This window comes from Microtus oregoni, unplaced genomic scaffold (assembly GCF_018167655.1).
Source record: "Microtus oregoni isolate MIOR12 unplaced genomic scaffold, Mior012 000118F_ref0000498, whole genome shotgun sequence".
In the NCBI taxonomy this organism is placed as follows: Eukaryota; Metazoa; Chordata; class Mammalia; order Rodentia; family Cricetidae; genus Microtus; species Microtus oregoni.
In genome coordinates, this window is record NW_024544747.1 from 131,267 (window position 1) to 156,960 (window position 25,694).

The 25,694-nt window shown below is 43.9% G+C and overlaps 1 protein-coding gene across 7 annotated transcripts in view; it reads left to right on the plus strand.

Annotated features, from left to right (window-relative positions):
* LOC121444181 (cyclic AMP-dependent transcription factor ATF-7) overlaps nt 1-25,694 on the plus strand; it is a 114,275-nt gene that overhangs the window by 85,397 nt on the left and 3,184 nt on the right. For 4 of the 7 annotated variants that reach the window (XM_041645974.1, XM_041645975.1, XM_041645980.1 and 1 more), the window contains 7 exons: nt 3,940-4,097; nt 5,293-5,392; nt 5,899-6,012; nt 6,573-6,725; nt 9,802-9,999; nt 12,665-12,773; nt 17,853-24,131. In XM_041645974.1, the coding sequence (XP_041501908.1) occupies nt 3,940-4,097; nt 5,293-5,392; nt 5,899-6,012; nt 6,573-6,725; nt 9,802-9,999; nt 12,665-12,773; nt 17,853-18,070 (1,050 nt within the window). In that variant the 3' untranslated portion in view covers nt 18,071-24,131. Of the gene's footprint in view, nt 1-3,939; nt 4,098-5,292; nt 5,393-5,898; nt 6,013-6,572; nt 6,726-9,801; nt 10,000-12,664; nt 12,774-17,852; nt 24,132-25,694 lie in introns of those variants that run through there. The other 3 variants (XM_041645976.1, XM_041645977.1, XM_041645978.1) reach the window with 3 other exon arrangements.

Consider the following 25,694-nt stretch of genomic DNA (forward strand, 5'->3'; position numbering starts at 1 on the left):
GTTAATTTTTTTGCCACTAGCACTGAGCCAGAAACCCATCTCTTAAAGGAGCCATGTCTCTGCTTCTCTCCAGCAAACAGCCTACCTGAGAAAAGGTGGTTACCAAGAAGCCATGCTTGAACCTGTTTTTGTGTTTAGAATCTTTTTTTTTTTAAAGCTTTGTCAGGTCTTATATGGAAATTCTGGCCCCACATTGGCTACCATTTGTAAGTAGAGTTTTCGTGTGCTGCAGTTGCTCTCAAACACGCTGAGGCTGATATTAATTATAAATATAGCTCTTACATTTATGTTAATCCATATTTCTTATCTATGCTTTTTACTTGTCTTAATACCTTTTTAAAAAAATTTTTTATGATTTATTTATCTTTATTTTATGTGCATTGGTGTGAAGGTGTCAGATCCCCTGGAACTGGATTTTCAGACAGTTGTGAACTGCCATGTGGGTGCTGGGAATTGAACCTGGGTCCTCTGGAAGAGCAATCAGTGCTCTTAACCGCTGAGCCATTTCTCCAGCCCCCGCTTAATACCTTTTTTTAGTATGGCATGCCCAACTTGCTTCTGTCTGTGCATCTCTGGCAACTCCCCTGACTCTGTCCTTCTTCATCCCAGAATTCTTCTAGTCTGGCTCTCCTGCCTAAACCCTATTTTGTTCAGCTATTGGCCAGTCAGCTTCTTAATTAAACCAATCACAGCAACATATATCCACACGGTGTAAAGGAATATTCCACAGAACATACTCAGATTAGAAGAGAGAATGAAAACATTCCGAGTATCAATCAACCAAAAGCTGGTGATGTAGCTAGGGATGGCACTTGCTTAGTGTTCACAATGCCTGGATTCCATTGCAGCAACAAACAAATAGTGGTATAATAGTGGTATATCTCTGCCTCTGCCTCCCAAGTGCTTGGATTAAAGGTGTGCGCCACTACCGCCCTACTGACAGAGAGTGATATGTGTGGCATTTGATGAACCAGGCTGAAGATGAAGTTTAGTGGCAGAGCACCTGCCTATCATGTGTAAGGCTGTGGGCTCAATCCTGAGTACCACAAAAAGAAAAAAAAGGAGAGGAGGGCGAGAGGGAGGGAAGAATGAAGGAGAGAATTAGAAGGTGAGTGGATGGATGGTCAGAAGGAATACATAACAATATACATAGATTTCACAAACACTGAATAACAGGATGTGTTTTAGGTCAGCCTGGAGAATACAAAATGCTGCTGTCACAAAGAGGATCCCACAACAGGGACAAAGAGAGAGGGGATAAATAGAACAGTGGGTACCTCTCATGATGGTAGAGTGTGAATCAGGAAAGGACAGAGGAAAATCTTCTTGGGTGCTGGAAATGATCTCCATCCTGATTTTGCTTATGCAAAAGTAATTTCATTGTAATGACTTTAGATTAATTATATTTCGGTAAGTAAAAAAGAAGTCAGGTATGTATGGTGGCATGTGCTTTTAATCACAGCACTTGGGAGGCAGAGGTAGGTGGATCTCTGTGAGTTCAAGGCCAGTCTGTTTTATATAGTGAATTCTGGGTCAGGGTTACATAATAGAACCTTGAGTTTTTGTTTTTTAAAAAGAAAGAAAAAAAAGAAACTAGGCATAGTAGTGCACACCTAACATCCCAACACTTGGGAGGTCGAAACAAAGATCAGGAATTCCAGGTTATCCTTGGTTACTTGGTGAACTCAAAGCCAGCCTGGGATGGACTGTATAGGGTAAAGGTATCTTCTGACAGCCTAAGTTTGATCCCCAGGACCTGCATGGTGGAAGGAGAGAATTGACTTCTGTAAGTTGTCCTCTGATTTCCATAAGCCTCTGGCCACAGATAAATAAATATATTTTAATACAAAAAAAGAGATAAAACCATGTATTCATTAATTGCACATGTCTTTTAGTCAGGGTTATTAGTGATGTGATGAAGCACCATGACCACACTTCCACATTGCGGTTCATCATCAAGGAAGTCAGAACAGAACTCTTAACAGGGCAGGAACCCAGAGGCAGGGGCTGATGCAGTGGCCAGAGGGGAGTGCTGAGTGCTGCTTGCTGGCTTGTGCCTCATGATTTGCTCAGCCTTCTTTCTTTCTTTTTTTTTAATATTTATTTATTTATTTATTATGGATACAATATTCTGTCTGTGTGTATGCCTGCTGGCCAGAAGAGGGCACCAGACCTCATTACAGATGGTTGTGAGCCACCATGTGGTTGCTGGGAATTGAACTCAGGACCTTTGGTAGAGCAGGCAATGCTCTTAACCTCTGAGCTATCTCTCCAGCCCCTCAGCCTTCTTTCTTATAGAGCCCAGGACCACCCACAATGGACTGGGCCCTACCCCATCAACCACTAATTTTAAAAAATGCTGTACAGGCTTACCTACAGCCAGATCTTATGGAGGTGTTTTCTCAATTGAGGTTCCCTCCTTTCAAATAGCTCTAGCTTGTGTCAAATTGACATAAAACTATTCAGCACAAGACATTAAACTATTAGGAAAAAATTCCTCCCAGAGGGAAATAACGTAAAGGGATTATTTGTAAAAGTAGTTACTTTTGGTGGTTGTTTTGTTTTAAACCTTTTTTGAGATAGTCTCATAATGTAGCCCCAAGTTGCCCTCCAACTCACAGTAACACTCATGCCTCAGCTTTCCAGTGCATCCTCCACCACACCTCGTGTCCTGAAACTCATTTTGTAACTACCCACCTCTCCTCCTGAGTACTGGGATTAAAGGTGTGTGCCACCTTTTTTGTTGTTGTTTTGTTTTGTTTTTTAAGACAGGGTTTCTGTATAACCCTGGCTGTCCTAGAACTCGCTCTATAGACCAGGCTGGGCTCAAACTCAGAGAGATTTGCCTGCCTCTGCCTTCCAGAGTGCTGGGATTAAAGGTGTGTATCACTACCACCTGGCTTGTCTACCTTTTTCTTTTCTTTTTTTTTTGTTTGTTTGTTTGTTTTTTTTGGTTTTTGGAGACAGGGTTTCTCTGTAGCTTTTTGGAGCTTGTCCTGGAACTAGTTCTTGTAGACCAGACTGGTCTCAAACTCAGAGATTTGCCTGCCTCTGCCTTCCAGAATGCTGGGATTAAAGGCGTGTGTCACCACCACCTGGCTTGTATACCTATTTTTAAAGACCATTTTCTTTGACATATAATACAACTGTAATTATAGAACCCTCCAACTTTCCAAAAAGTGAATAATCTGTAGTAATCAGCTCCCAGATCAAAATCAGATATTAGACCTTCAGAAGTCCACTTATGTGGATCTCTGTGAGTTCGAGGCCAGCCTGGTCTACAAGAGCTAGTTCCAGGACTACAGCGAAAAACAAAAAAAAAAAAAAACCACCCAGAAGTCACTTATGTCACCTCCCTGTCTCTACTGTCCTGCCAGTGCTAGTTTTAATATGTACTGTGGAGAGAACATCTGTGCCTTGTCTTACTTAGAATTGAATCTGACTTATTAAGTTCTCAAAGCTACCTTTTCCATAAATATGAGCTGTCTCCCTCCTTCCCCTTTCTGTAGGCAGCTAATTTCTGGAGACTTTGTAGAGATGATTCAAGGTCTGAGGTCCTAACTAGTTAACAGTGAGAAGCACTGTGTCAAGCTTCTGTAGACCCTGCTTAGTGAAGTCTCTTGGAAACACTGGACTGTCCCACCACCAGTATACCTTTATTTTCTCAGTGGAAGTCATAGGACACTCAGTATTATTTAGAATGAGAGTATTTATAGTGTAGAAAATCCCTGGAATTTACATGATATTGTAATGTCGTAGGTTACAGCATTTCTCCAAAGACTTCAAATGATTTTCCAAATGATCTTTAATCATTGTCCCTACTGAATGGGTGAAGTGTGGAATTGGGTAACTAATGCTCTTTCAGTGAAAAGCCCAACAGTGTATTTCCCTATACACAGTTCTTAAAGCTTTTTGAAATTTGTTGTCCCCTCTCCCTAGGAAGTTGCCACAAAACCTGTTGTGATTTCTACCCCTACACCCACCATCGTACGTCCTGGCTCCCTGCCACTCCACTTAGGTTATGATCCACTTCATCCGACTCTTCCTTCCCCAACCTCTGTCATCACACAGGCTCCACCATCTAACAGGCAAATGGGGTAAGTAGGAGAGTAGGAGAAACCGTGGAATCTGGATTTCCTTTGGTTTTTTTGAAACAGAGTTTCTCTATATAGCCCTGGCTCTGTAGACTAGCCTGGCTTTGAACTCGGAGATCCACCTGCCTCGGCCTCCCGAGTACTGAGGTTAAAGTGTCTACCAACACCACTAGGCATTGTTTTTTAAGGATTTATTCTTACTATCTTTTAAAATTATGTGTAGATGTGTGTGACTTCCTCTGGGTATGTTCACGTAACCCTCAGTGAGCTGCCCAATGTGGGTGCTATAAACTGAACTGATCTTCTGTAATATATGAAGAACCACCTCCAGCCCTTCTGAATCTCTTTCTATGTTTTGAAATTATTTGATAAAAATAGAAACTGTTCTGTTGTTGTTCTCAGTTTATTGTTGTTTTAAGACATGATCTTTCTAAGTAGCCAAGGCTGGCCTCAAATTCTCATCATCCTGCTTCTACCTCCTGCATGCTGGGGATTACAGGTATATGCTACTGAAGCTGGCTCCAGCAAATTTTTTGTTGTTGTTGTTGTTGTTTTTGTTTTGTTTTTGAGACAGGGTTTCTCTGTAGCTTTGGAACCTATCCTGGAATTTGCTCTATAGGCCAGGCTGGCCTTGAACTCACAGAGATCCACCTGTCTCTGCTTCTTAAATGCTGGGATTAAAGGCATGCACCACCACCTGGTTTAGCAATTTATTTTTACATGCCCAAGAAAAGAGTTATTAAGATTGTTTCCTAAAATAAAACATTTTCAAAAAAGTTATTTGCTGGAGATGTTTGTTTAATTATCCCAAATTCCTAATAGAGTTACTTCCCAGCCATTAAATTCGATTAATTTGAAAGGTATAAAGTTGTTGCCAGACTGTAGAACTAGAAAAGTAGCTCACATGTCCAAGGTCTTATTAATCCCCAGCACCAAAAAGCCACCAAGTCTTTGCAGACTAAGGCAGGTAGACTGGGGCTTGTTTGACATGTTCTAAAATACTTCTGTTAAAACCCTAGGACAAAAACAGACTGTCATTTCTCTCCATTTTTCCCATGTTCAAAAGGATGCCAAGATTTAATAGTGCTGTTTTATACCTTTCTTAATGAGAAGGCTATTAAAAATATCTAATTATAGGAGAAAAAGACCAACAGGCAAAAGGTCGAGATTGTGATATCTCCCTTCAATTCTCCTGCAGATCTCCTACTGGCTCCCTCCCTCTCGTCATGCATCTTGCTAATGGACAGACCATGCCTGTGCTGCCAGGGCCTCCAGTACAGATGCCTTCTGTTATTTCAGTGAGTTTTGTAGTTGGGGCGGCCAAACCTACCAGCACACTGATCCCTCCCTTCCACCTGAATGATCATAACCAGAGGACCCCCCCACCAGGGAAATGTGGACCTGGACTGTTTTAGTTGTATGTGGCAGTTTGCCCAAACTCTTCACTAACCTCTGCCAGCCCAGCACTGTGAAACACTAGACAAAGACTCATCTGGACAGTTGGCTTCTAGTCAAGGAGTTAATCTTGCCAACCTGCTGATTGGTTGATTTCACTTGGCACACAGCTTCTCCGGCACTGTGCACCGCTTTCCTAAAGAGACATCTCTAGCCCTTCCCATGGAAGATGTCCCCACACTAAAGAATGAGATCATTTACTCTGTGACCCTCCTTAGGACAGGTATTTCCAAGGCTGTTTCTACATGTCCTGTGAGCAGATTACACAGAACAGGCCCTGACATGCCAATCTTAAAAACACTCCGTTTGAGGGAAACCAATGCTACCATGTCTCCTTCTCTTAATTTAGCTGGCCAGACCTGTGTCTATGGTGCCCAACATTCCTGGTATACCTGGCCCACCAGTCAACAGTAGTGGCTCCATTTCTCCATCTGGCCACCCTATGCCGTCAGAAGCCAAGATGGTGAGTCCATTCCGGCCTAGAGCAGGGTTGGCCTTCTAAAAGAAGTAGTTATCAGCCTAGATTTTTCAAGGGAACTAAGCACAGGAGCCCTCTGAAGGTTGAATACATCCTTCTGTGGGCTTGGAAAAGACCCTGATTCCTAAGTCTCCTGTCCCCACCCTGATAGCCTGGCACAGGTCACGGCACAGAAGCAGCAGCACAGATTGTTTGGAATGGAACACTTGCCATTTCAGTCCAGGGTGACAGATGGAGGGAGGGAGTGGGCGGGGAGCTGGCCAAGTGGTGAGCGGCTTTAACCAGGGTCTGGCCAGGTTCCAGGAGAGCTTCCATCTGGGTCCATCGCTTCCACAAGCCCTGTCCCCAGCTGTGCCCAGGATGAGAGCCAGGGAACAAAGTAGGCATTTTAGGGGTCCAGGTGCATATTTTCTCTCCCTGCCATTGTCTTTTAGTTCCTCTGTTAAGAGAAAATTAGAGTGAGAATTTTAGGTATAAGGTCAGTAATATAAGTTTATCCTTGGCAAAATCTCACCCTTGTCTTTTTAAACAATCTTTCCACACAGAGACTAAAAGCCACTCTGACCCACCAAGTCTCTTCCGTCAATGGAGGTTGTGGGATGATGGTGGGTACTGCCAGCACCATGGTGACAGCCCGTCCAGAGCAGAACCAGATCCTCATTCAGCACCCTGATACCCCATCCCCTGCCCAGCCACAGGTCAGTTGTGCCCTTATTCTTTATGTTATAGCTGATTTTCAAGAAGCATGAACTGAGAGAAGAATACATTAATAAATTTAAATTTCTGGGTGTCCTGCTACTTTGGATGTTTTTGGTACGTTGACTATAGTGACACAAGCTATTTTCATCTGCCTGCCTCTGGTTAGACATCAGTGCAAGCAGCATGAATTACGCAGAGCTGTTGCAGAGAAGGCCTCTGTATTTCCCATATGTGAATGATAATCTAATATAGATTCTTAGATGATAGAGACTCATATTAAGCCAAATCACGCACTAAACAAAGGAAGCCTCTGTATCTCTTGCTTATCTGTTAAAAGTTATCAGTTATCTGATTAGATTTTATAACAGAAAGCACATTATAAAAATATATTAATACAATATGATATTATAATAGTGAAATATAGCTCATTAGAAGTAAGAAAACATACCAAAAAAACCTCGTTACCAATCTGATAATTCCTTTTTATCACAAAGAAATGAAAATTAAAAAAAAATTTAAAGTCAGCAGAGGTCCCATTTAGTTGCCCAATTTCTTCTCAAAGAAGTCTCTGTTTTAATGCGGTTCTTTAGGAACTGAATAGCTTCGGTTCTCATAATTGTCTTCACTGGATAGATGACAGTGACCCGGGATTGGTTTCTAGAGGTACATTCACTGCCCAGTCTCTTCACTGATGTCACCACCTGCTTCATCAGTACTACCACATGTCCAGACATTTCATGGCCATATGCTGCCTTAAGCCTTGGCCAACAGCACGAGCTTTCATTTGTGTTTTCTTCTTGAAAGCTAAGGTTTCCAATCATTCTGACCCCTCCCTCCCCAAAGCCAGCCAGTCCTGGGGATAAAGCAAGTAACCCTTGCCTGAGCTGGGCTTTTCCTCTTAGAAAAAGGATGTGGCTCCTTGTCAGTCACTACTGAGTTCTCTTCTCTCCTTTCTTATCTTTTCCCATTTGTTTTTGGTTTGGAGTTTTTGAGAGATCTCAAACTCATGACCCTCCTTTTTTTTTTTTTTTTTTAAGTTAGGATTTCTCTGTATTTCCCTGGCTGTCCTGGAACTCACTCTGTAGTTCAGGCTGGCCTCAGCCTCAACCTCAAGAGATCCACCTGCCTTTCCAAGTGCTAGGATTAAAGGCATGCACCATTACTGCCCGGTCTGCCTCAACCTTTCGATAGGCAAGTACCATGCCCATCAGGATTTCTTGAAGACAGGCTCTCCTCAATACTAGGATCCAAACAGAATCTTTAGTTCATTATATGAGTTAGAAATTCCCTAATTTTTTCTTTCAAAAGATAATACTAGCCTAAATAAGTAAAATCATGTCTTAGTTACTGAATTACTAGGAAACTGAATACAGTAGAGGCTAAAGTAGATTTCCATTTATTGGTTTTGGAGTTTTGAGACAAGGTCACAGTATGTAACTGAGTCCTAAAACTTACTCTGTAGACCAGGCTGGCCTCAAACTCACAGTGATCTGCCTGCCTCTGCCTCCCAAGTGCTGGGATTAGAGGCCTTTCTTGTTGTCGTTGTAGCTCCTGCTTATCTTTATGTGGCTAATGACTAGCATTGGGAAAATACTAATAAATAGATGTTCAATTAAAAAATAATTAGGGGCCAGCAAGATGGATCAGTGAATAGAGATGGTCACTACCAACACTGATAACATGAGTTCCATCTTCCAAATTCACATGAAGGTGAAAGGAGAGTACTCTGACCTCTACAGACACACATAACGATAATAAGCTGGGCAGTAGTGGTGCACACCTTTAATCCCAGCACTCGGGAAGAAGCAGGCAGATCTCTGTGAGTTCAATGCCAGCCTGGTCTATAAGAGCTAGTTCCAGGATGGCTCCAAAGCTACAGAGAAACCCTGTCTCAAAATAATAATAATTATTATTATTGTTATTGTTATTGTTATTTATATTAATAATTATATTATATTAATAATAATTTTATTGATATTATTATAATTATATTATTATTATAAAAGATATTATTTTTGGTTAAAAAAAATAATTTATTTTTGGCATTGTCATGAAGTTGATGAGCCTTCTCTCTCTCTCTCCATACATATATGTATGTCATATATATATAATATATATATATGTCAACTAATAGAATGGAAAGATAGTGCTTTATTGCAAAAGATATCACTTGGAGCTTAAAAAACAAAAGACAGCTGGGTAGTGGCAGCGCACACCTTTAATCTCAGCACTTGGAAGCAGAGGTAGATGGATCTCTGTGAGTTTAAGGCCAGCCTGATCTACAGAGTTGAGTTCCAGGACAACCAAGGCTACACAGAGAGACCCTGTCTCAAAAAACAAAAACAAAAAAAAGTCGCTGTATCAGAAAAAAAAAGAAGGGAGAGAGGAAGGGAAGGAGAGAGAGCAAGTGGACCTTGTGGCGCAGGCCTGTAATCTAAGCTTCTTAGGGTAAGACAGGAGGAACAACAGTCTGAAGAGTCCAGAATTTGGGGATAGAGCCAGGGGGAACCGGAGTTCAAAGTTATCCAGGGCTCCCTGCCTGGAGAGCAACATGAATGGGAGAAGACCATGAGTCAACAACAAAAAAGGGAGCAGCACTCCAGCTCAAACCCTAGATTCAGTTCCCAGCCCCACCAAAAAAGAAAGAAAACAAAGCAAAACAAGCTCCTAAGTGATCCTGGTTTTACTTCTGGAATTCTGTTATACAAAAGTAATCAGTTTCCAACAGAATTGTGGCTTATCTGCCTGTGTACTGAGAGTACTTGGGAAGTGGGAGGCAGGATAGGAAGCTGGCAGACATAGTGATGAGATTTGATGTGGTTACCAGGTCTTTACCAGACCTTATTAATCTCCGTAACACAGCTTTGATTTGGGGAAATAAAATATTTTCCCATCAAGTACTTCTCTGCTCTGCCAAGTGACAAAGTTAAAAACTGGTGCCTGTGGATCCCAGCACGCTGGATACCTAAGCAGAAGGGCCAAAATGCAGGGTCTGCCTGATCTGTATAGCAAGACTGTTCAAAGACAAGCCAGAAAAGGGAAAAGAAAACAGTATTCTTCTTTCCTGGGCAACAGGTCTCTCCAGCCCAGCCCACCCCTAGCACGGGGGGGCGGCGGCGGCGCACAGTAGATGAAGATCCAGATGAGCGTCGGCAGAGATTTTTAGAGCGAAACCGAGCTGCAGCCTCCCGATGCCGCCAGAAGCGGAAGCTGTGGGTGTCCTCCCTGGAAAAGAAGGCAGAAGAACTTACTTCTCAGAACATTCAGCTGAGTGTGAGTGGGTAACTGTTGGGATTGTAGAATCTGGAGAGCAAGGCCAAATCTGGAAACAGTGCAGCAGTAGAACAGAGGATGGGAATTATTTTATTAGGCTAGATCCAGACATGTGACAGGAAGTGTAAAAAGTCCCATAGTGGTCAGAACTGAAACCCTTCCCCTAGCAATTGAGCGTGAGACTATCTCCTTTCAGATCTTCCCCTAGCACAAGTCATTCACAACCCATTTGGAGGCTGGGGATATAGCTCAGACAGAATGCTTAGCAGTCAGAATGGAGAGAAGACAGCAATGGAGAGATAAACCCATCTGAATGAAGGGGGTCACAGAGTGTGACTGGAGTTAGAGCCACCTCATGAGAAGTGGGTTTACCCCAGCCAGTATAGGTGCCTTGGGGCTTCTGTTGCTGTGAAGAGACACCATGACCGCAGCAACTCATAAAGGAAAACCTTGCATTGGGGCTGGCTTGTGGCACCCAGACAGACATGGTGCTAGAGAAGGAGCCAAGAGTTCTGTTAAATTGTCTTTTATGGGCCAGTGAGATAATTCAGTAGATAATGTCACCACCTGCCATTAAGCCTGACAACCTGAGTTCTACGCTCGTGACCCACATAGTGGAATGAGAGAACCTACTTCCATAAGCTGTCCTTTGATCTCCACACATGCACAGTGTGGCATGCCTGTGCCCACCCACATACATAAACATATACTATATAAATACACACAATAAACTAAATAAATTTAAGAAGGGGTCAGCAGGCTGCCTTGGTGGTAAAGAGCCTTGCCACCAGGTCTGATGACTTAAATGTGATTTTCAGATCCTACTGCTTGCTTGGCTCGCTCTCTCTCGCGCTCTCTCTCTCTCTCTCTCTCTCTCTCTCTCTCTCTCTCGCCTTGGTGGTAAAGAGCCTTGCCACCAGGTCTGATGACTTAAATGTGATTTTCAGATCCTACTGCTTGCTTGGCTCGCTCTCTCTCTCTCTCTCTCTCTCTCTCTCTCTCTCTCTCACACACACACACACACACACACACACACTGTAATATGCACATGTGCACACACACATACAAACAAAATCAACTGTGTTCAAAAAAGAATACCTTATATTTATGCTTTGACAATTTCATACATGTATACAGTGGGGTTTTTTTGTTTTTGTTTTTGTTTCTGTTTTTCAAGACAGGGTCTCTCTATGTAGCCCTGGCTGTCTTGGAACTCACTCTGCAAATCAGGCTGGCCTCAAGTTTACAGAGCTCCGCCTGCCTCTGCCTCTCAAGTGCTGGGATTAAAGACATGTGTCACCACCACCCAGCATCTGAATGTTGTTGTTGTTGTTGTTGTTATTTTTTTATTTCTAGTTGTGGTAGAGTTGGAGGAATTGTGAATTGGTTTAAATATGAATGATGTAACAGTATGTCATGGAATCCTAGCAAAGGAGATGAAGGATTTACCTTGTTTTTATAAAACAGCTGCATATTATTATATTCTGAGAGTGTTAGGTTTTATGATCAGTGGTTATCTAACACTGTTATAATTGTTCATTAGAAAGAACAGTAGTGTTCCAGTAAACATTGCATGCACTTGACTAAATAGTTCTGTTAAAGAGATTTCTAGTCTGGTGGTGGCACACCTTTAATCCCAGCACTCGGGACACAGAGGCAAGTGGATCTCTGTGAGTTCAAGGCCAGCCTGGTGTACAGAGTGAGTTCCCGGACAGCCAGGGCTACACAGAGAAAGCTTGTCTCAAAAAATCAGAGAGAGAGAGAGAGACAGAGAGAGAGAGAGAGACAGAGAGAGAGAGAGAGACAGAGAGAGTCAGAGACAGAGAGAGAGATTTCTAAGGTCGAGTCATTCCTTTAATCCCCATACTCAGGAGGCAGAAGCAGGCTGATCTCTCTGAGTTCCAAACCATTTTGGTTTACATGGAGATTTCTAGGCCAGCCAAGGTTACAAAGTGAGACATTGTCAGAACAAACACAGACAGATTCCAGAGACACACTTTCTTCTTGGTCGGAGAACCTTACATTCTTAGTTTGGGGCTAGCCAGATTTATCCCAGGAAACAGTCATTTGCTTTTCCTGTTAGGAGTCCTTTTCACTGTGGGCAGTTTCTACCATTGACTTCATGACTGTCCTGAGCTCTCTGAAGACTTGCCAGATCATATCCCAATTTGGCAAGGAAAATCTAGACAGTATTCTGCCCTCTGCCCTCACTTGCAATATTGTGCTCAACATTAGAACAGTTCTAGCCAGGCATGGTGGTGCACACCTTTAATCCCAACACTTGGGAGGCAGAGGCGGATGGATCTCAGTGAGTTCAAGGACAGTCAGGGCTACATAGAGAAACCCTGTCTCAGGAAAAAGAAAAGAAAAAAGAACAGTTCTAAAGTTAATATTATAATAAATGGCTTGATATAGGTACTAAAAATATTCTAGTAAGTCCATACAAATGTTTGCTGTAATTTTTGTTTTATTTTGGATTTTTGAGACAGGGTTTCTCTGTAGTTTTTGGTGCCTGTCCTGGAACTAGCTCTTGTAGACCAGGCTGGCCTCGAATTCACAGAGATCTGCCTGCCTCTGCCTCCCAAGTGTTGAGATTAAAGGTGTGTGCCACTACTGCCTGGCAAAATGAATTTTCCTAATACTCTTTTCTTCCCTCCCACTTCAGAATGAAGTCACATTACTACGAAATGAAGTGGCTCAGTTGAAGCAGCTTTTGTTAGCTCATAAAGACTGCCCTGTCACTGCACTACAGAAAAAAACTCAAGGCTATCTAGGTGAGTGGTTCACAACCTAAGCAAACCAGTCAGTTGGTAACCACAGGAATTGAGTGTCCTGGCTGCTTATAACACCATTTTTTATGGCATATCAGTCCTGCCCAAAAATAGATTGATAGATAGATAGATAGATAGATAGATAGATAGATAGATAAATAGTTTTTTTTTCCTTATCTATAATCCCAACAACCAAGAGGGTCAGTTCGAGGTCCTCAATTATAGCCAAAGGGTTAGGCAAGCCTGAGCTACTTGAAATTTTCTTTCAAGTAAACAAATAAAAAAATCAAGCTTTTCAGGGCGGTGGTGGCGCACGCCTTTAATCCCAGCACTCAGGAGGCAGAGGCAGGCATATCTCTGTGAGTTTGAGACCAGCCTGGTCTACAAGAGCTAGTTCCAGGACAGGCTCCAAAGCCACAGAGAAACCCTGTCTTGAAAAACCAAAAAAAAAAAAAAATCGGGCTGGAGAGATGGCTCAGTGGTTAAGAGCATTGCCTGCTCTTCCAAAGGTCCTGAGTTCAATTCCCAGCAACCACATGGTGGCTCACAACCATCTGTAATGAGGTCTGGTGCCCTCTTCTGGCCTGCAGGCATACACGCAGACAGAATATGTATACATAATAAATAAATTTTAATAAAAAAAAATCAAGCTTTGAGTATAGTGCTAAGTTATCCTAATTATCTATAATAATTGGAGAGAAGGAGTAGCAATATTTTCGGGCCCGTTTTATCTAAGTGCCCTGCCATCTTCACAGTTCTCCCATGAAGCAGCCATTCCACTTGTAAGAAAACTCAGACCATGTACCAGAGGTCGCACACGGTAGGAAAGTGGTAGAGGTCTTCTGGTCCCAGAGACCACCCTGGTCTGGAGAAAAGGTGAACCGCTGACAGCGCCTGGGGAGTGAAGAATGGGACTGCAGGGCGGATTTCATCTTTATAATGACCTTGGTTTCAGTGTGTGCTCAGCCTTAGCACTACTAGAAAGTAATATCACAATGAATCGTTATGGATAATAAAAATTAAAAACTGCTAATTTTCCTTTACAGATTAAATAAATGCATAGAAATATTGGAATATAGCAGGTAGTTTTTCCACTAGTTGTCTTTATCATTTCAGAAATGTATTTTGAGAAAAATTTTAAGAATATTATTGAATTATTTATTTAAATTTTAATATGAGCCGGGCGGTGGTGGCGCACGCCTTTAATCCCAGCACTTGGGAGGCAGAGGCAGGCGGATCTCTGTGAGTTCGAGACCAGCCTGGTCTACAGAGCTAGTTCCAGGACAGGCTCCAAAACCACAGAGAAACCCTGTCTCGAAAAAACAAACAAACAAACAAATAAATAAATAAATTTTAATATGTAGTTCAGGGTGCATTGACTTGTTAAGCAGGTATTGACTGAGTTCCTGTTCTGCGCCAAGCACATACTGGGAATAACAGGAACCAAACAGATTAGGTTAGATCCCTGTCCTGAAAAGCATGTATTTTAGTAGGTAAGATAATTAAAAGAAATAAGTGAAATATGTGGTATATAGTAAATGTAAAAACAAAAAATAATACAGCTGGGGACTAGAGAGATTGTTCAGTGGGTAAGACCATTTACTGCTCTTGCAGAAGACCTGGGTTCAGTTTCCAACACTCACGTGGCAGCTCATAACTGCTTGTGACTCCAGTTCTAGTTGATCTGACGCCTTCTTTTGTATGTCTCAGGCACCAAGCATATACATGGTTTATGGACATACGTGTAGCTTTAGTTGTCTTTGAACTCTCTAGACCAGGCTGGCCTTGAACTCAGAGATCTGCCTGACTCTGCCTCCAAAGTGTTGGGATTAAAAGCAAACACAACTATACCTGGCATAAATCTTAAAATACTAACAACAATAATAATATAGCTGGAAATGGTACTACAGGAATATAATCCCACTACCAAGGAGGCTGGGATAGGAAGATCATAAATTCAAGGCCATCCTGAGCTATACAGTGAGAAACCTTGTCTCAAAAACACAAAGAAAGAAGGGAAGGAAGGGTCAGGCACTGTGGTCCACACCTGTAGTCCCAGGACTCAGAAGGCAAAGGTGGGAAGACTACTGCAAGTTCAAGGCCAACCTGATCTACACTGGGAGTTCCAGGTCAGCCAGAGATGCATAGTGAGCCCTGCCTCAAATACAAAGAGGCTGGTGTGGCTGGATGGGCAGTGTCACTGGAGTGAGATGGGGAGCGGTCTTGGTATAACAGGGGCTTCAGCTTTTATTGCAGACAGTGAAGGTGCGACAAGAAGAGTCTGATGCTCTGCTAGAAACATCAGGGTGCACAGGCAGTCTACCTAGGTCAGCTGTTCAGATGTTCATGGGCTAAGGAGGAAACTCTGACTAGTAGTTAGTCCACTAACGTACTTATTTATTACAACAAAGATGTGTTTAATTACTACTTTGTGGCATCCACATTATATGGGTACTTGACATAAGATAAGGCATTGTCCCTACCTTTCAGAGACTCATTGAGCCATTGTGAACCTGTAAATGAGGTAAGGACAGATAGCCTAGTATATGGGCCCTGGATTGGGAGCTTCTGCTGTATACTGAAGGATGCTCAGTAAATGCCTGATGACTGAATGACTGTGTGCTCTGAAAGCACAGCGCAGTTTCCTGGGTAATAAGGAACTGTTCACAGAGGACGCAGTATTGTAATTCTCTTGAATCCATTTGAACAATGACTCAGGCATTCATCAAGAGGTCAGAGACTCCCCAAATGCAGACATGGTGGGACACAGCTATAATTAGAACTCTTGGGAAGCAGAGTTAAGATAGGGAGTTTGAGGCCTGCTTGGGCTACATGAAACAATGTCACCAAAAAACAAAACAAAACAAAAAAAATTTACTTACTGGAAATTTTCCACAATTTCTTATATCTGTTTAGGCAGGTATAAAGACTAACATTTAAAAATAAAACCCCTTGATCAGTTGCTGTACTCTGTATGCAGCTCATATGCTGTGTGCAGGGTCAGTGTTGGTGGAATAGTACAGCCCACACAGATACTTTGCTGATTGATAGGAGACGCTGCATGTTGTGCTTACATGTTAGCTGAGTCTCGGCTGCTCACAGCATCACTGAATTGTGATTGGTGTTTAGCAGGCTTAGGGGTAGTGTCAACTACATGCTACAGGAATGGTTTTTAAAAATGGAATGATTAGATTCCCGAGCTCCCTGCTGTTTCCCAGGGGGAGGCAGGTCACTGTCTCTCTGTCTCTTTCTCTTTTTCTCCTTCTCCCCCCCACCCCCGCCTCCCAATAAACTTTCTTCCCGTGTTAAAAAAAAAAAAATGGAATGATTAAACCATTCCTAGACGACCTGCTTCTGGGTCGGGGTTTCGTACGTAGCAGAACAGCTCCCTCGCTGAGATCTATTGAGAGTCAGCCCTCGACACAAGGGTTTAAACCACTCATAAAAAATGGAATGATTTTATTCTTTTGAGAATTAATGACAGCAGATTAAGGAATCTATTAAATGCAGGTAAAGGCATTTGATGCCTAGCCTGCTGACCTGAGTTCAATCTCAAAAACCCACATGGTGGAAGGAGAGAACAGACTCCTAAAGACCTCCACATGCATGCTTTGATGTGTGTGACCATACTTATAATGAGCATGTAGATACACAAAATAATGTAAAATCTTAAAAAGAAATGCAAGAGAGATTCATTTTCTTCTATAAACAGAACAAGTTCAAAGATAATTTCAGATAATTCAGAATACTTGTAGTTTCTCCTCACTAAACATGATTTGTTAGTCTGGCAGTAGTGATGCACACCTTTAATCCCAGGATTTGGGAGGCAGAAGCTGGTGAACCTCCTAGTTTGAGGCCAGCCTGGTCTACAGAGAGATTTCCAGGACAGCTAGGGCTACACAGAGAAACTGTCTCAGGAAGGGGAAAAAAAGTGATTTGTTGATTTCTGTAGCCAGTGGACCCACGTCCCTTTAAAAGTTTTTCTTGAGGGGCTGGCAAGATGGCTCAGCAGTTAAGAGCACTGACTGCTCTTCCAGAGGTCCTGAGTTCGATTCCCAGCAACCACATGGTGGCTCACAACCATCTGTACTGAGATCTGATGCTCCCTTCTGGTGTGCAGGTGTACATGGAAGAAATGTTGTATATATAATAAATAAATAAATCTTTTTAAAAAAGGTTTTTTGAATCTTAAAATTTGCAGGCAAATGAATGGATCTAGAAAAAGCCATATTGAGTGAGGTAACCCAGACCTAGAAAGACAAATATCATCTGTACTCACTCATAAGTGGCTTGTAGATATAAAACAAAGAAAAACCAACCTGCAGTCTACAACCCCAGAGAACCAAGACAACAAAGAGGACCCTAAGAAAGACATACATAAATCTACATAGGAAGGAGAAAAAGACAAGCTCTCCTGAGTAAATTGGGGACATGAGGATCACAGGAGAGGGTGAAAGGGGAGAGGGAGAAAGGGAGGGGAGCAGAGAAGAATGTATAACTCAATAAATACAATTTTAAAGTTTTTTTTTTTTTTTTTTTTTTTTTTTTAGGAAACAAGTGGCTTTCACTTTGGTACTAGATAAGGACAGGCTTTATAAAAGAGCTTTTGCCCACCTAGGAGTGAAAATACAAGAGCTGCCTTCATCCCAGAGCTTTAAATGTGATGCTGTGCCCAGCTTTGGCTCAGTTCTTGCTTCTTTTTTTTTAATATTTATTTATTTATTTATTTATTATGTATACAATATTCTGTCTTGTTTGTCTGCCTGAAGGCCAGAAGAGGGCACCAGATCTCATTTCAGATGGTTGTGAGCCACCATGTGGTTGCTGGGAATTGAACTCAGGACCTCTGGAAGAGCAGTCAGTGCTCTTAACCACTGAGCCATCTCTCCAGCCCCCAGTTCTTGCTTCTTGTATCTTTTGTTCTCTAGGTCATTTCATGCTTGAGATCAGGATTCTGGAGAGTCTTCTCCAAAAAGAAATATGAGATTCATTTTCCTTTGTATTCTTTGTAATTATGCTCTGTGTTCCTCTGTCCTGATTTCTGACCACTTGCTCTCCACTGTTTGCCCTCCTTCTTGGCAGAGAGTCCCAAGGAAAGCTCAGAGCCAACGGGTTCTCCAGCCCCAGTGATTCAGCACAGTTCTGCAACAGCCCCTAGCAATGGCCTTAGTGTTCGATCTGCAGCTGAAGCTGTGGCCACCTCGGTCCTCACTCAGATGGCCAGCCAAAGGACAGAACTGAGCATGCCCGTACAGTCACATGTGATCATGACTCCACAGTCACAGTCTGCGGGCAGATGATGCCTCCCATGATGGAGAAATCCCCAGCCAGAGCTCGCCCGCCTGAGCCCAAGAGAGAGATCAACTTACCCCTCCCATCTGCCTTAGATGTGGCAGTATGGGAGAGGGAGAAATTGTGTGTTGTGAGTATGGACAGATGTGGGGCTTTTCTCTTTAGCCACATGAACATGTACGCTTGACACCTGTACTAGGGCTTCTGGCCCCAAAGCCACACAGATCATCCCCCAAGGGTGGGGTTTCTTATGTACCTACAGCCAAAGGCCTTTCCACATGGTCCGAGCAATCATCCCCAGCCCTGATGCATGTGTACCTGTCTTTTAACACTAACCCTTGCACTTGTAGGTTTGGGGTTCTCAGTGTCCTCTCCTCCCATTGAGCTGTGGCTGTTAACTTCTTATTCCTTACTAGCATGCCACTTTCTGCCAGATAGAGGGAGACGAGATTCGATGGCGTGTTGCTTGCTGTCCAACCCCAGCACCCATGCACTCAGGACTTTGTCTCCCCATAGCTGCTTATTTATCTCTTCCCCCTTCCTAAATTGCAGTGAAGCATTCACTTATTGAGAATGTATGAAGCACCAGTATCTCCACCTCTTCCATGTGCTCTATTCCTTATTCCTATCTGCTACCAAAAACAAACACAAACAAAAAAAAGCAAAACTCTGAATGTTTGAATCATTTTTCATTTCCAAACCTATTGGGTACCTCATTTTGTCTCTTGACTTTCCTTGGTCGAATGGTGGGGTTTTTCCTACTTCCCCACCATGCCTTGGGAACCTCATCTTGTGGCCTTATTGTTAGTGGCAATGAAAAGGGAGAGAGCCTGGGATCTAACGGGCTTCCCTGTCTCCTTTCCTACCTTCCCGTTCTAATCAGGGCAGACAGGAACAGTGTAACTTAAAACTTGTTCCATCAGGTTACTGGATTAACAAATTCTTTTATGTTTTATAATAGCTTACTGTCTAACATCTGCATATTGTCATCTTTGGTCATCTGTGGGCCCTTTCCTCTCCTCTTTGTTCCCCTGCCCACATCACTCCTTTCAATCAGCCTTCTGCAGGTCATCAGACAGGAGCTGCTTTCGCTCTCTGTTCCTTGTTTCCCCCACAGCTCTCAGTTTCCCTTCTTTTCTACGATATGGCTTGTGTCCACCAGTGTCCATCACCCTTGTCTTCCCCACCTTCTCTCTCAGCAGGGTCCTGGCCTAGCCACTAGGTGTCTCTAGTAATAAAATTTCTTTGAACTTGGTTTTTTGTTCTCTGCCCCTCAAATGTAGTGCTTGTCCGAGGCACAGGCTCCAGGGCTCTGAAACATTGTGGCCAAGGTCCTGAGTGGCTTTTGAGTGTAAGAGTGAGTGTAGAGAGAACAGGAAAGTGTGTCATCTCAGCAGAGTGCTCAGGACACGGACTGTCTGTCTGGGAGATTGGGGAGTGTGGCTATTGGCTACCGTTATTTGGTGGGCTCCAGGGAGAGAAATGCACCCTCCTCTTTCTCCTCTTTCCTTGGCTCTGAACTGTGCAGTCTCTTTCAGAGCCAGAGCCCTGTGGATAGATAGGTCAGCTTTAATAGCTTTTGAGTAGAAAACCCTCCCGGCTGTACCAGAGCCACCTTCTGCCATCTGCTCCACCAAGAGTCTTCTTTGCTGCCTCCATCTTAAATGTACAGAATACCTGCTTGCTTCCTTTTTTATTTTAGCTCCCAAAATTTATTGTCATGGAGGAAAGAGAAAATGTTCTACTTTATATGATTATTTCCTCAGAGTTTAGATTAGTGAGCCCATCCTGTAACATGTTCTGCTGCATTGTATCTAAGTTTTCCCTCCTCCTCTTTAGCGTCAGTGCTGAACAAGCCACACCCAGTGGGGGAAAAACAAAACAGGAGATGGCTTTCTCATCCTCTACCACCAGGGACTCAACAGGAACAGCCCCTGAGGTGACAAGGCTAGCAAAGGCCACCAGATGGTCAGGGGCAGGGTATTGTCTCCAGGGATTTCACCTGGCTTTAGAAACTCAGAGCTGTGTTTGTGTTCAGGACTTCTTTAGATGGCTGCTTTTTTGTTTTTGTTTTTTCAAGATAGGGTTTCTCTGTGTCGCCCTGGCTGTCCTGGAACTCGCTCTGTAGATCAGGCTGGCCTGGAACTCACAGAGATCCGCCTGCCTCTGCCTTCTGAGTGGTGGGATTAAAGGCGTGTGCCACCACTGCCAAGCATCTTTTTTTTTTTCTGTCTTCCCACTAGCGGCCTTGCACTAAAGCATGTCTGAGTTTATGGCTCCCAAGGAGCCTTCATAGGCTTCATAGACTTGGCTGTTTTTCTTACCCCATTAATCAAGGAATTTTTTTTTCTTTTGGTTTTTCAAAACAGGGTTTCTCTGTAACTTTGGTGCCTGTCCTACTAGCTCTTGTAGACCAGGCTGGCCTCAAACTCACAAAGATCCATCTGTCTCTGCCTCCCAAATGCTGGGATTAAAGGCGTGCGCCACCACAGCCTGGCTCAGTCAGGGTTTTAAAAGTTATGAACCGGTGCCACTTCATCCATACCCTGCCAGTCTAGTCTGCCCCTGTGTGGATATCTAGTCTATACGGACTCTCAAGTCTTTGTTTCCATAGCAGGAAGTCAGCGTTAGGCCCTGAATGATGCAGGGCCCCACAGAACTGCAGTAGGGAAGCAGCACTGAACTTAGGGGCAGGACAACCCCAGATACCTCTATAGTTGGTTCTCTAAGAAAGCAGAGCAACAGCTTACAGTGAAGCTTCTCTTATAGTCAAGGGGTTGTCACCTACAGGATTGCTGCCAGTGGTCACTGCCTTGACCTTTGCCTTCCAGACTTACCTGAACCAGAACCAGCTGTCATACAGCTATCATACACCCTTCTTTTTTTTTTTTTTTTTTTTTTTGAGACAGGGTTTCTCTGTGGTTTTGGAGCCTGTCCTGGAACTAGCTCTTGTAGACCAGGCTGGTCTCGAACTCACAGAGATCCGCCTGCCTCTGCCTCCCGAGTGCCGGGATTAAAGGCGTGTGCCACCACTGCCCGGCTTCATACACCCTTCTTGACATCCTATGATGTGTCATAGAAGAGTCTTTGGCGTTCTGTATGCTTCTTGTATTTGGATATCAATTTCTATCTTTAGGTTTAGGATATTTTGTGCTATAATTTCATTAAATAATTTGACTGATCCTTTTGAATTTATCTCAGGTCCTCCTCCTTCTACCCCATGGGTTCTGAGGTTTGTTTGATCTTCTGAATATATCCCAAGCTTTCTGAAAATGCTGCTCATGTTAATTTTATAAACATATGTGCATGCATGTGTGTGAGTCTGTCTGAGTATATTGTTGTCCCAACTCTGTCCTGCATTCCCAAACTCTTTGATCTTATCGCTTGGTGATGCTTTCTGGCTAGGTTTTTCAGTTGATTGTTTCACGTTGGTTTCTGTGTGGTTCCTTTTCCATGTTTGAATGCCCTCACTAAAATTTCCCTCCATGTTTCTGACTTTCTCCTCCAGCTTACCCACTATCTTGTTCACTTTGGAGGTTTTGTATACAATTCCTTAGTTCATTCATGTGTATTTGAGACTTCTATACAGTCATTCATCCTTTTTAAGAATGAAACTCTAAATCCTTTCTCCAACATTTCAGCCATCTCAGGACTTTGAGTTTCCATTAAGAAAGGTTTGGAGTATGTCCTGGTGGGTTGTTGTCTCATAATATTTGTGTTTCTCTGTGGTGTTTAATGCATCAGTTGAGATGGATATATCCTCCAATTTTAACTCATCCTTTTCCAACTCCATTGTTTTGCATAAGTCCACCGAGCCCTTCTTAAGAACCTATCAGGAGGCCGGGCGGTGGTGGTGCACGCCTTTAATCCCAGCACTCGGGAGGCAGAGGCAGGCGGATCTCTGTGAGTTCGAGGCCAGCCTGGTCTTCAAGAGCTAGTTCCAGGACAGGAACCAAAAGCTGTGGAGAAACCCTGTCTCGAAAAAAAAAAAAAAAAACAAAGAACCTATCAGGAGGGAGCTGAGAATGTGGTATCTGAGGACTCTTCTGAGCGACCACAGCCCTGCCCTGTGCCCTTGCGACCCCACTCCTACATGATAAAGCTTGTTCAGAGCTGGGAAGGCACCCAAGGAGAACTAGAAAGGACACGGCTCCTTCCTCTCCTCCTGTCCAAGGCTGTAAGCCCCAGACCACATACTACAGGGAGCTGGGCTGGTGAACCTCGCCTTGCCACCTTCTTCCCTCTCCCAATCTGTAGCTCTTGACTCCCTTTCTTGGTTCACTTCCATCTCCTCAGCGGCTTGCCCTCCAGCACCGTCATCCTGAGAGACTGAGTGACTGAAAGACACGTGCACACAAGAGTTTTCCTCTGGCTTCTGAGATAGGCTCCTTAAAGGTGCTAACTCCTGAGATTACTCTCCCCAGTTTGTCCCTTTCATAGCTTTCTTCCCATCCCCAGATCACATTTCCATTAATATTATCTCTTATGTCCACAAAAAAAGAAATACATTATAGTCAGTCTGTTTACACTCTGGTCTTCCTGCTGTGTGCTCTTCCTCCTTTCTTTAGCTATGTCTGTCCAGAGTGAGAGGTGTGAGGAACCTAAGGCCTGCTGAAGACCCCAGCCCTCTAAAGTCCATCTAGACATTGTTAAAACAGTCTGTTTGTCTCTGTACACATGAATGTGCACAGACAAATCCTCCTACTCTGGCCGGAGTAGTGACCCCACAGGAATGAGCACAGTGCTGCTGGCCAACATCTCCACCCTCTCACTGTCACTTTGAGGTAAATCCTACCCCAGAATGAACAAGGCTGGTGAGAACAGGGCAGGTTGTGTCCTTGTAGGTACAAGCTTCTGTTTTAGCTAAACAGGTGTTTTCTTTGCTTTTTCTTTTGTTTTTTAATGTGAGCTATACCCCAACTACTGGTGAGTAAGGTTGTAGTTGTTAAATGGCTGTGAGCTCTAGTTTCACTGGCTTTACCTTAGGGCAGTGTCAGCAGCACCATCATCTGAAGCTTGCTAGAAATGCGCAATCTTGGCCATCCCCGCCTCCTGAGCTGAGCACTCTGTGCTTCTAGTACACACTAATGCATGAGTCCCTTGGGACAAGGATTACTTTAAATGTGTCCTCTGCCTTAGCATTGACTTTTCATTTCCCCTCAGTCCCCCTTCCACTCCCATTAAAATAGCCACCACCGTATCACTCAGCCCAGTTCTAGGCTTTCTTTCTTCTAGTCTTAGCTCTAAAACCTTTTCCTACATTGTTCCTGGCAGGACTTACCCATATTTCCTTGCAGGCTTCTCGCTCTGCATTTTCGGTTACATTAAGAGCCAGCAGGAAAGCCAGGAGTGGTGCAACCTTTGATCCCAGCACTTGGGGGGCAGAGGCAGGCAGATTTTTGAGTTCAGGGCCAACCTGGTCTACATAGAGAGTTCAAAGCCAACCAGAGTACACAGAGAGACTCTGTCTCAAAATAAATAGACAACAAAATCAGCAGGAGCCATAGTTGTCCAATTTCTCTCTCTCTCTCTCTCTCTCTCTCTCTCTCTCTCTCTCTCTCTCTCTCACACACACACACACACACACACACACCTCTTGCAGGCAGGGATATTAGCCTCCATCCCACAGTGGAGCGTGCTACATCCTGATAGAGTATCTCTTGAGAAGAGAGAAATGTGTATCTATGAATATATCTCTGTTCACCTATATATTTTTGACATGTAGCAATACCTGTCCATCCTGAAGGAGCTCAACCCAGTCCGGGTCCCCAAGCTCCACTGGTAGGCGTCACAGGTGGGAGGGTCCAGTGCTACGGGCTGTTTTGTTACAAAACTGTCTTTTCTCCTTTCCTTCCACCCAGTTCAGCATGACCCCTGTGAGCAGGCTCTCACAATCTCCTGGGGCGGGGCTGAGGCAGGGGCTTTGAGCTCACCTCCCTAACCGTCCCGTCCTACTTCCCCCAAGCCATGTAGTAGTTATCACCCAGTCTTGCCTTCTCCCTCCGTCCTTCGCCCTGACATATACTGTGCCTTATTTATGCTGCAAATACAACATTAAACTATCGAGAGAATCAATGGTGTGTTTGGTGCTTCCTGCTCAAGCCCATGAGGCCCGCTGCCCGCTCCTGCAGACTCACGGGGCTTTCATGTCTGATTATCCTCTCCCTTCAGTTTCTTAGGGCAGAAAGAGCAGAGTTCTCATTTCTGCTTTATGTAAGTAACATGGTGTTCATCACCAGAATCCTGACTGGAGAACTTAGTGTGTGCTTCATGTAAATGGGAAATGGGATTGCCTTAAGAACAAGAGCCTCTGCTCTTTCAGTGTTTTGTCCTCAGCCTCTTCCAGCAATCGAAAGGAAGAAAAGAGCTGGGCGGTGATAGCACACACCTTTAATCCCAGCACTCGGGAGGCAGACAGGTGGATCTCTGTGAATTCGAGGCCAGCCTGGTCTACAAAAGCTAGTTCCAGAACAGGCTCCAGAACTACAGAGAAACCCTATTTCAAAAGAGACTGGGGAATGTTCATAGAGATAGACAAAGTCAAGCTTTCTTATAGAGGGGAGAAGGGGCTGGAGAGGTGGCTCACAGACACAACTCCAGCTCCAGGGGCTCTGGTGCCCTCTTCTGGCCTCCACAAGCACTGCACCCACCTGCACAATGCCCTTCCCAACACACACACACACACACACACACACACGTGTGCACGCACACACGCGCACACACACACACACACGCGTGCGCGCGCGCGCACACACACACACATAATCAAAAAGAAAAGAAAAAAATGAAAAAGAGAAAGAAGCCTGGAAACAGCAGGCAGACCTTGTTTAGAAGCAGATGAACGCTCACAGGAAAGCAGGTCCTGCTCAAGGGTCTGCACTCCTTTATAATTACCACTGAAAGTGAGAACAGCGATGAGACTGAAGAACTTGACAGATTCGTGAAAGACTTGGAGCCCCCTTTGGAACGTGGAAGCACTATTGTTGGCTCTCACTGTGTAGGGCTGGCAAGATGGCTCAGCAGTGAAATCCTTACTGCCAAGCTTAGAGACCTGAGCTGACAACGGTAAGGTGCTCTCTGTGAGGCGTGTCTCACCATCCCCAGGTAAATAAATAAAAGGAAAAAGGGGGCAGGAGCATGTAGGGGCGCAAGAAGAAAGGACATTTGGGAGATGGGCTGGAGATGCTGCTCACATGTAAGGGCTCAGGCTCACAACTGTCTGCAACTCCAACTCCAGAGATCTGATTCTGAACTGGCCTCCCAGGTACCTGCGCTCACATACATGAGGACAGACATCCACACAACTAAAGATAAAATAAGTTTTTGAAAAGGGCAATAGCCGGGCGATGGTGGTACATGCCTTTAATCCCAGCACTCACTCGGAAGGCAGAGGCAGGCGGATCTCTGTGAGTTCAAGGACAGCCTGGTCTACAAGAGCTAGTTCCAGGACAGGCTCCAAAGCTACAGAGAAACCCTGTCTAGAAAAACCAAAAAAAAAAAAAAAGGCCATAGGCCAGTCTGGTCTACAGATTGAGTTCCAGGCCAGAACTACAAAGTGAGACCCTATGTTTGTTTATTTGTTCGATTGTTGGTTGGTTTTTCCAGACAGGGTTTCTGTGTAGATCAGGCTGG